The 10,528-nt window shown below is 45.5% G+C and overlaps 1 protein-coding gene across 2 annotated transcripts; it reads right to left on the reverse strand.

Moving 5' to 3' along the window:
* Positions 1–1,123: 1,123 nt before the first annotated feature.
* On the reverse strand, positions 1,124–9,638 carry LOC115502630 (ADP ribosylation factor like GTPase 2 binding protein). 2 transcript variants are annotated; one of them, XM_030298202.1, is made up of 6 exons: positions 9,322–9,638; positions 8,599–8,660; positions 5,788–5,894; positions 3,294–3,379; positions 2,985–3,081; positions 1,124–2,462 (listed from the first exon to the last, which is right to left on the reverse strand). In XM_030298202.1, exons 1-6 carry the CDS (start codon positions 9,357–9,359, stop codon positions 2,388–2,390), a joined length of 465 nt encoding a protein of 154 aa, XP_030154062.1. In that variant the 5' UTR covers positions 9,360–9,638; the 3' UTR covers positions 1,124–2,387. The 2 variants fall into 2 exon arrangements, with proteins under 2 accessions (XP_030154062.1, XP_030154061.1); XM_030298201.1 differs by having other exon boundaries at positions 1,124–2,538; positions 9,322–9,635.
* Positions 9,639–10,528: the final 890 nt, after the last annotated feature.

The raw sequence follows: 10,528 nt of genomic DNA on the forward strand, positions 1-10,528 counted from the left end.
ACTCTTATTACAGTATATTGTTGTAACTGTTCTAATTTTCTTGGTGTTAACCTCTTACTATGCCTTTCTAAATTGAACTCTGTCACAGGTGTGGACGTACAGGGAGAAACAGTGTGAAGAGGGTTCGGTATTATCTGGGATCTCAGGCATCCACGGGGAGGGGGTGTCTCGGGGCAGATCCCCTGCAGGTGGGGGCTACTGTTGAGTCCAACAGTTGTGGGGGACCTGCTCCAGAACAGAGGGACGGGGTTAAGTCAGACACCCATGTCCTGGTTAGCTTGGGACAGGCCCACGGCCTGCCTGTTGTCCTGGTGTGGATACTAACAGGATCGCTTTTTACTCTCAAGTGGCTCAGAATATGATAAATGGGAGTCATTCCATGATTAAGCCATAAGGAGGGAGTTTAGTGTTAAGATCAACTCATCTTCTTTTGGCTTAAGAGGAAACAAAGTCCTAGGCAAGGTCTTACCAGTTTCTAACCTGCTAACACACAGCCCACTGCACTGCGGATATTAACATGCTTCCTCAAACAACTACCTTTCGGTGAGGCCGATGCCTCCCCGATCCTCAGACCCTGCAGTTGAAGGGTCTGCGCTTCCCATGGGCGAGGAGGTCTGAGCAATATGACAGGGCAGCTGTCACGGAGACTGGGCAGGATGGCGGGCTTTCTCATCCCAGCCAGCCCTGAGCCCCACCAAAGGTGGCACACGATGACGGAAGTCCCTGTGTGGACAGAGACAGGTTTCTGGTTTTATAAAATCAGAAAGCCTATCTGCTAATAGTAAGCAACAGGCTTGCTTTTTTTTTTTTTTTTTTTTCTGAGTGGAAAAGAACCGTTTACCTCTGCTGTTGTTCATTTTTCGTTAAGTCCACATACATGGGTTTTCTCAACCAGGTCTTCATCAAGTACTTCGGACATGCCCAGCCTACAGTGAGTAGCCCTTTATAGAAAAAGGGCAAGAAGGGAAAGCAAGGCCAGGAGGGGCAGCAATGGAAAAAGCTGGCTCTGCGAGGGCCTCTGGCTTTGAAGGACCAAAGCAGCAGTGACCCCGAGGGCAGGGGTGATAGCCAAGAAAGGGGAGGGACTCGTGGAGAATGACGGCTCTTGCAATGCACCTCCGAGTATATTCATGGTACAAAAGTATTTAATAAGTGCCACGCATCAGTACAGAAAGAGTCTACAGCTCACACTTTAAGACCAGAACAGCCAACCGAAGTTTATAAGTATAGTCTTTTTACTTAAAAAAAAGAAAAAAAAAATATATGGAAGGTACACATTGAGAATTGAAATACTATGTCTTGTCTTTCTAGAGATGTGACATCCATGTTTTCTGGTGATTTCTATGAAACACTGCTAAATCAAGGCATACATATGACTAGTGAAGCTGTTTGCGCTCTCCTACTCATGCTGAGCCAACCCAGCGGAACACCGCCTTGGTAGGGAGATCTGGACAGGAAGGAACTGCAGAGGCCCTACTCCAACAGAAAACCTAACAAACTGATTTACACAGAAGGGTAAAGTTTTAGCAAACCTGTACGAACACTTAACATGCTGTAAGAAAGGGAGACCTTTTAGCCTACTTCCAGCATAAGCACACACTCACTGGTGCCCAGTAAACTAGGTACACCAACATAGAAAGCATCTTTGCTTTCATAGCACTAATAGCTAAAAAGCACACAGTATATAATACTTTGATCTTTAAGTGGGTAATCATGGAAGCTCCAAGATTATAGCCACTAGGTTAGCCTGAGTATTCATCTATAAAAATAGTTATCTATAAATGCTTAAAAGAATTCTAGAAACAGACTACATCAGGACCAGCAGAAGACAGAGTGATGCAGGGACTGCCGACTGTAAGACAAGGAAGTGATTTTCACAGGTAGCTTCAGGTAAGGGGCATCTCTCGGTTATTCCTACAGCCAGGACCAGCTGGGATGGGAGCTGCTGCAGAGGGCAGCTGTCTCAAGGAACAGCCTAGAGAAATGTTCCCACATGGGTAGAAACCCCTCTGAGGCTGCAGGACTGAAACTGATGCATACAGGAAGCTGTTAGCACACAAAAAGCCTGATGGACAGGCGGGGCCAAAGAGGGGTGGAGCTGGTGGGTTCTTCCAAATGATGCTGACCTACCAACGTTTATGCTGGGGATGGGGTCCCCGGGGGGATGCTGGCCTCAGGCTTGCTCCAGAGGAGCCTGACTCAGGCCTGAGAGAGGGGTCTACTTGGGGAGGAGTGCTAGGATTACTGAACACAAGGTGCTTCAGGGGCCTAGGAGGGTCAGATGGACTGTCTTCTGACCCATCAATACTTAACGTCAGCAACGAGTTGTGGAACAGAGCCCGTCTTTCCAAGATGTTTTCTGTCACATAGCCAAAGCCTCTTCCAGTCTATGGGGCTGGCGACGTCCAGGAAGATATCTCTGCCTGGTGGCAGGGCCTAGTGTCGCAGATCATTCTGGGAAGCTGGCACAGGGGATGATTTACACAATGAAGTCACCACTAAACCACTGCTTAAATCCAGTCCCCGGCCTTCTTTTTCCTGCATGAGAAAAAGAATCCCAAGTGGCAAGGAAGAGGGAAAAAACACGAGTCCTTTCCTAGCTCCAAACCCTGCCTATGGCACAGGGGGAGGGAGGGTGGAAGGGGGTTATTTTGCATTCTTGTTCAGCACTGGCCCAGTCACTCATAAAAAGTATACCTCTCTTCACTGAAAAATACCTCTTTTTCCTATTAAGAGTCTGCCTTATAAGAAAGGCAAAGCAGTTAGACCTGCTTTTTGGTTTTGTCCCTCTGATTATTTAGGGATTACTTTAAGAGGAACCTGGGTCCTGCCCAGAAGGCAGCTGCTCACTCTGGACACCTTGCTAGCTGCCAGACTGATATTGGCCAGTCATGGGGAGAAACATGGCAGCTGGTCTACTAGGAACTATCTGGAACTATCTCAATGGTTCCATGTAGCTAATGACACAAGCAAGAGGGACTTACTGCTCTGTAGTCCAGAAACATTTCCTTAAAAGCCAGAAAATCTGTGAACGTGAGCAGCATGTCAAATATGTCACCAGCCACTTCATCTTTATGATGCCTGCAAAAGAAAAGGATGGCTGTTTCATGGAAGACTGAAACAGATTCTGTCCCTTCAAGATTCCATTTGCAGATTTTAAGGGCCTTCCCACCCAGGACCTAACCGCCAAGGGCTGTAAACCTTCATGATCAAGCAATGAAAAAAAAAGGTCTTTTTTCAGAGTAAAGGAGAAAGGGAAAACAGGCAAAAATGCAGAGTCAAGTTCAACTCACTGCAAAGTTGTCGTGAAAGCTGCCATGTTAAATCCAGGAATCCGTTCCAGGAGCTGTTCTTCAATATACTTTTCTACCAAAGAAATCTGTAAGAGTGGACAGGATCTTGGTTTTAGGAAAACAAGGCGGCTTTTCAGAAAGCCTAGCCTCCAACGTTCGCAAACATTTCCTGAGGGCCTATTTTATGTGCCAAGCTCCATGTTGAGCACAGGGGATACTAAAGATACTAAAGAGAAGTATCTTTAGTATCCCCTGTCCTCAGTGAGCTCCTGTCCTCAGTGAGCATGTGCCCTGGCACACCACGGGAGAGAGGCATCTGCAGGTAATTACCCTGTGACAAGATGAATGCGCTAATGTAGGTAGAGACCATGAACAGCAGGGCTCCCACCCCCCATGGCAGGAAGTAAGGAACGAAGCGGGGCCTTTCTTCTTGGGTAGATGGAATCTGTGCAAAAAGAGCGTACAGGTGCCCCTGGTTGGTTACGCGTCTGACTTCGGCTCAGGTCACGATCTCGCAGTTTGTGTCTTTGGACCCCGTGTCGGGCTCTGTTCTGACAGCTCAGAGCCTGCTTGGGGTTCTGGGTCCTCCCTCTCTCAAAAATAAACATTTAAAAAAACATTTAAAAAGGAATATATAAAGAAGCATACTGTTGGAGGTAATCACAGGTTCCTCATTGTAAGCTGAGGCTTGACTTGGGGAAACCATCAGGTATGCCATGCTTCTAAGGTTAAGAAAGTTCTCGAGGCTCAAACCTCTTCTCAGATGAGACTGTTCTAGGAGGCTACCGGAGGCCTCAGCACAATGGGAAGGCCCAAGGGTCCAGAGTTGAAACTCCTGGGGATCTAGCCTTGGTTTTCGCTTCTACCTAACGGTCATGTGCACCTGATTAGATTACACAGTAGAAAAAGAAAAAAAAAAACGCAGATGTCACTTGAACAGTAAGTGTTTGAACTCCACGGTTCCACTTATTGTATTGATAAGTACAGCACAATACCATAAATGTATGTTCTCTTTATGATTTTAGTAACATTTTCCTTAGCTTCCTTTATTGTAAGGATACAGTAGTACAGAGTATATAAAATACGTGTTTATCAACTATCTCCATTATCAGTAAGGCTTCCAGTCAACAATAGGCTATTAGTAGTTATGTTTTTCAGGAGTCAAAGGTTATACACAGGTTTGTTTTGTTTTTTTTTTAATATTTTTTGTTTGTAACGTTTATTCATTTTTGAGAGACTAAGAGAGACAGTGTGAGCGGGGTAGGGGCAGAGAGAAAGGGAGACAGAATCCAAAGCAGGCTCCAGGCTCTGAGCTGTCAGCACACAGACCGATGCAGGGCTCAAACCTGTTAACTGTGAGATCATGACCTAAGCTGAAGTCAGATGCTTAACTGACTGAGCCACCCAGGCACCCTTATACGTGGATTTTCAATTGTGCAGGTGTGGGCACCCCTAGTCCCCATGTTGTTTAACTGTATTGTGTGCAAGTCAAAAGGTCAATATATTGTATATGAATATCATATACATATGGTATACTATATATATATACACACATATATACACACACACACACACACACAGAGTATATGAATGCAAGGTTTAGCGAACCCATATATTGTAACTGAAAACGGGATTTTGATCAAGCCAAGCATTTTCTAAAACAGAAGCTGGAGGAGCCCCTGGGTGGTTCAGTCAGTTAAGAATCCATTCTTGATTTTGGCTCAGGTCATGATCTCACAGTCGACAGTGTGGAGCCTGCTTGGGACTCTCTCTATCCCTTCCATGCTCACTCTCTCTCCTTCCCTCAAAAGAAAGAAATAAAAATAGGAGCTGGACAAAAATCATCAAACACCCTCAAGAACTGCAGAAGAAAGCAATGGGGGATTCTTTTTTTTTTTTTATTTAAAAAAAAATTTTTTTTAAAAATATTTATTTATTTTTGAGACCGAGAGAGAGAGAGAGAGAGAGAGAGAGCATGAACAGGGGAGGGTCAGAAAAAGAGGGAGACACAGAATCTGAAACAGGCTCCAGGCTCTGAGCAGTCAGCACAGAGCCTGACGCGGGGCTCAAACCCACGGACCGTGAGATCATGACCTGAGCCGAAGTCGGACGCTTAACCGACTGAGCCACCCAGGCGCCCCAGCAATGGGAGATTCTAACTACAATTCCTGGCAGCTTCTAAAGTCCTCCAAATGTCAACATCTTAAAAAAATTTTTAAACGTTTCTTATTTTTTTTTATAGAAAGAACACAAGTGAGTGAGGGGCAGAGAGAGGGGGAGACACAGAATCCGAAGCAGGTGCTAGGCTCTGAGCTGTCAGTAAAAAGCCCCACGTGGGGCTCAAACCCACAAGCCGTGAGATCATGACCCGAGTGAAGTTGGACACTTAACTGACGGAGCCACCTAGGTGCCCGAAATGTCAACATATTTGGATTCTGAATTCACATTTTAAAGAAATTCTAATCTCTGGGGAAAGAAACAGAAAACCACTTACATATTCATTAAAAATAGGTGTGTAGGTGAGTTTATTCTCTTCTGTGTCTTCAAACTCCTGGTAGTACTTGTCCATGAAATTCCTCTGTAATAACTGGAACTCGTCATCTGAACAACAGGAAAATTTTATTCTTTTCAACGGAGATTAAAAACCATTGATTTATAAATAGGCCAAATTCTATGTCAGCAGAACTGCTTCCTAATGGTCAGTCTCTAGGAGAGGGAAAGCTAACAGTGTTTTAGGGAAGTGTTCAATAGGACGCCGATGTTCAAGTAGCCCAGCCTTTTTATTAATAAATATTAATATTTTAAAAATAGTAATTTAAAATATTTAAATTTAAAAATATTTTAATAATTTAAAAATATTAATATTTTTAAAACCCAGTCTTTTTATTAATAAATATTAATATTTTAAAAATAGTGGTAAAATATACCTAACATTAAATTCATTATTTTTTTGTTGCAAGCCCTTCTAACATGTCACATAAAGTTTAAGAAACATATCAAATGCAGTATGCTAAAAAACCAAGTCACATAATATCACATTTTTCTAAGTCCTGTATTTAGTATTCCACATCAATGAGTCTTCGAGGAAAGGCAGGGGAGGTGAAGCCTTCTATTAAGAGTCTAGCTACATCCTTACTCTCATACCTCTGTGGTTCCTGATAGTTTGAAACACATTAAGTATTTTATTTTACTATTTATCTTATTTACATCCAAAAGTTAGCATATAGTGCCATAATGGTTTCAGAAGTAGATTCCAGTGATTCATCCCCTGTGTATAACACCCCATTCTCATCCCAACAAGTGTCTTCCTAAGCCCCTTACCCATTTAGCCCATCCCCCCACCCACAACCCCTCCAGCAACCCTCAGTTTGTTCTCTGTATTTAAGAGTCTCTTAGGTTTTGTCCCCCTCCCTGTTTTTATATTATTTTTGCTTCCCGTCTCTTATGTTCATCTGTTTTGTATCTTAAATCCCACATATGAGTGAAGTCACATGATATTTGTCTTTCTCTAACTTTGCTTTTAGCATAATACCCTCTGGGCCATCAATATAGTTGCAAATGGCAAGATTTCATTCTTTTTGATTGCCGAGTAATACTCCATTGTCTCTATATACCACATCTTTATCCATTCAATCTGTCTATGGACATTTGGGCTCTTTCCATACTTTGGCTATTGTCGATAGTGCTGCTATAAACATTGGGGTGCATGTGTCCCTTTGAAACAGCACACCTGTATCCCCTGGATAAATACCTAGTAGTGCAATTGCTGGGTCGTAGGGTAGTTCTATTTTTAGTTTTTTGAGGAACCTCCATACTGTTTTCCAGAGTGGCTGTACCAATTTGCATTCCCATGAATTCACTTTTTTTTTGAGAGGGCACGGAGGTGGGGGAGGGGGGTGCAGAGGGAGAGAGAGAACCCCAAGCAGGCTTCATGCCCAGTGGGGAGCCCCCGACTGTGAGACCATGTCCTGAGCTGAAATCAAGAGTCAGACCACCCAGGCGCCCCTAAGTGTGGTTTGGTGGCATTATGTACATTCCCATTGTTGTACAACCATTACCACCATCCTTGAGTCCATTTTAAACACACCCATACGGGGTGGCCTGGGAACTCCATCACATTCCTTTCCCACAACGGAATGAAATGGATCTCTTATTTGAATATGATTTCAGCAGCTGTGGTGGGAACAGCGTAGTGATCAAGCACACGGGCTCTGATCCTAGCTCAGCCACGTCAATTGTGTGACCTTGGGCACATTTCTCAGTTTCTCTAAGCCCCGGTTTTGTCAACTAGAAAATGAGAATGATCCTAGTACCTATCGCATAGGATTGCCAGGTGGAATTCAGATGAGGGTTGGTAGAAAGACTGGCTTATAGCAAACACCTGAACGTGAGAGAACAGGGAATTTTAACAAGTGCATACAATAATTACTTCTAAAAATAAAAGGAAAGCTTCACAAATGACCTAGACTTTAGGGTAAACACCGAGGTCAAAAAAGGCTCATTTTCCCATGGCACACAGGGTAAGCAAAGGACAAAAGAATTCAAGGTATTCCTCAGTATTCCCCAGAAATCTTCACCTCCACACAGGACAAGGGCTTAATGGTGAAACACCTGTATTTAGGCATTGAGGGCATGAACTTTCTTGGGACCTGAAGATTACAAACGTGTGGGTCAGTGATTTTCAGACTAAACTAGACTAAGAAACATCACTAGCACCACCACAGTAAACGTTTCTTTTTCGCCTAATTCTCAGAAAACTCAGACAAAAATTTTCTCAGAGTCTCCCCTTCCCATACATTTGTCTTAAACCTCGAGTGCCTGTTACCGCTCGTTACTTAGCAGGTCTGTGCACACCAAAAAATGAATGCACGAATAGGAACTCAGAACCCAGGAAAATACAGAACCAGCGGAAGTATGGCATTTTATTTTCTTCACGGACACGCGCGCTATGATTATGGCACTATGCTGTGGTTTATGGCACAAAAATGTTAAAACTCAAAACCAAAAAAAATGGAATTCCTCTTATTCTTTGAAATAAGTCGCTCCTGAAGTTTTGCCAAGAGGTCTGTAACGTCTAGGGCCCCACTACCTGGATAGCTGCCTTACAAGACAGCTATAATAATTATGATTATTACTTGTTAAAACAAGGAGAACGTTTGCCTCTAAAACCACTTAATCTCACTTGAGTCTGTGCTACATTAAAAATTATATGCAGCTTGCTGTTTTCTCTCAAAATTAACCCTCCAAGCTGCAAAGGTCTAAGAACTAGAGAGAGCACAGGTGAGACTGTGGTAAGGAAGCTTACCCATGATAATGTCCTCTAAATATCCAACCACAGCATCAAATTCTGCATCGGAGGCGGAAGAGCTGAAAAATATACCTGGATTAGGTGCTGTTTCAAATAATTCGCTTTAAACAACCGTATTAGAGACACTTTCACACAGGTGCAAAAGAGGGCAGAAAAATGAACTTCCCATCACCCAACTTCAACAAGAAAACGTATTTTTGTGACATTAGGGTTCAAGGGCTCCATTTTCAGAAAACCTGTTATGACACAAGGAACTACAAAAGGGACATATAAAGGGAGCAAAGGCTCACATGACACATCTTAAGGCTCCTCGTATTTATGTATTTCCTTCGGGTTTACTCACCGCATCTTCGCTATCACCCCCCACCTATCAGCTTGTGAGCGTGAAACTGGCGCGAGCGAGATACTGGCCAGGGGACAATTGGATCGGAAGTCCCTGGAGGTGGAGGTGGTGAAGGGTCCTCTGACCCGTGGTCGGACCCTGGCAGCTCAAACCAGGGTCAAAGCCGGGGGAATTGTGATGGAGGCGTTGATCACCGCGAGACACTCGCCCCGCACTCCCGTCCTCAGGGCTTGAACCCGGAGGTCACAGCAGCCGCACAATCAACAGCGGGAACTAGGGAGGAGCCTTGGCGGTCCCTCACCCCCACTCCACCCCTCGAGGACACCCGTTCCCCAGGGCGGAAGCCGAGGCCTCCCCGGCCCGACGGCGTCACTCACAAGGACAGGGCGAAGCTCTCTTCCTCTACGGCGTCCATCGCCGCCGCCGCCGCATCCACGCGCGGGGCGAGCAGGCCCGTCGGACTCTTATCCCGCCCGCGGCCCGGGCCCAGCCTGCGCTCCGCTCCTAAGAGCCCCAACCGGCATCTGGGAGGTCTCGCCGCCAACGCCGCGGCCGCTCACGGCCCAAAAGATTGGGCCCTGCGTGCGTGGCCTGTGCTTCAGGCTCACCGGCGGCAGCCTCGCGCCGGCTCGGCCCCACGCGGGGCCAGGCCTCTCCACGCGCGCCGCAGCCACCGTGAAGTACAGGCGTCAGTTACCCACAACCGCCGCGCCCCGCCTCCCGTCACCATGGCCACCACAACCCCATCCGCTGCCCCGTGGCTCCCAAGAGCCAATCACAGGCGCGCGCTGCTCGACGCCGGGGGCGGGGCAAAGATAGGGAGAGGAAGCCAAGAAAGGGATAGAGAGACGCGAAGGGAAGCTCCTTGGGCTTCAAGAGGCAAGCCTAGGGGTTACTGGGTGCTCTCCCTGTGTGGGGTTAAGTCTCACATCGCCCCCATTTTAAGGAGGAAGGAATCGAAGTTAAGAGCCTCAGTTTTCTCACTTGCAACTTGTCGGTAAATTACAGGATTTAAGAAGATTAAATAGTTTAAAGAGGGTTGTAAGAGCACTATGAACTGCAGACTTCTTGAGAACCAGTCCCTCAGCTTTTGAATCGGATAATGCAGACCTCTGGCCTGCCTGATTGCCAGATGCCTGTTGGGGCTCTCAAGATAGTTACTCCTTTTCATGGGAGGAAAGCCCCACTGCAAGAAGTAGACATAACTTACATCATACAGTATTCTCTCTCTCTCTCCCTCTCTTTCCCTCTCTGTCACACACACACACATCATAAACGTTATCTGGCACTTATTAGTTTCTTGGCTAGTTGGGCAAGATAAAAGTTGACACTCACTTTGGACAACGCAACCAGAAATCGGATAACTTTCAGAAAAACTCCCCTCCCAAACTGCCAGATTTTGCAAAAGGATTCCCTAGAGCTGATTTCTCTTTATTGGATCGTTAGGCATGGCTGTTCGGTTGCATTATACCTTTGGGCCAAATGTGTGTTACCTGTCTAGAGTGGTTTAAGGTCTGACTTCGGTTTGATCTCAGGGTCAGATGGCCAGCCTGAATGGACATTTTGAATGGACATAAAATAGAT

The sequence above is a fragment of the Lynx canadensis genome, chromosome E2 (assembly GCF_007474595.2).
Source record: "Lynx canadensis isolate LIC74 chromosome E2, mLynCan4.pri.v2, whole genome shotgun sequence".
NCBI lineage: Eukaryota > Metazoa > Chordata > Mammalia > Carnivora > Felidae > Lynx > Lynx canadensis.

Bases quoted from the DNA above. Each gene is read 5' to 3' on its own strand.
- LOC115502630 (XM_030298201.1), bottom strand. From the start codon at position 9,359: ATGGACGCCGTAGAGGAAGAGAGCTTCGCCCTGTCCTT. The intron at 5,895-8,598 runs GTAAGCTTCCTT...CCTGTTGTTCAG, and splicing joins TTTAGAGGACATTATCATGG to ATGACGAGTTCCAGTTATTA. The intron at 3,380-5,787 runs GTAAGTGGTTTT...CCACTCTTACAG, and splicing joins CACCTATTTTTAATGAATAT to ATTTCTTTGGTAGAAAAGTA.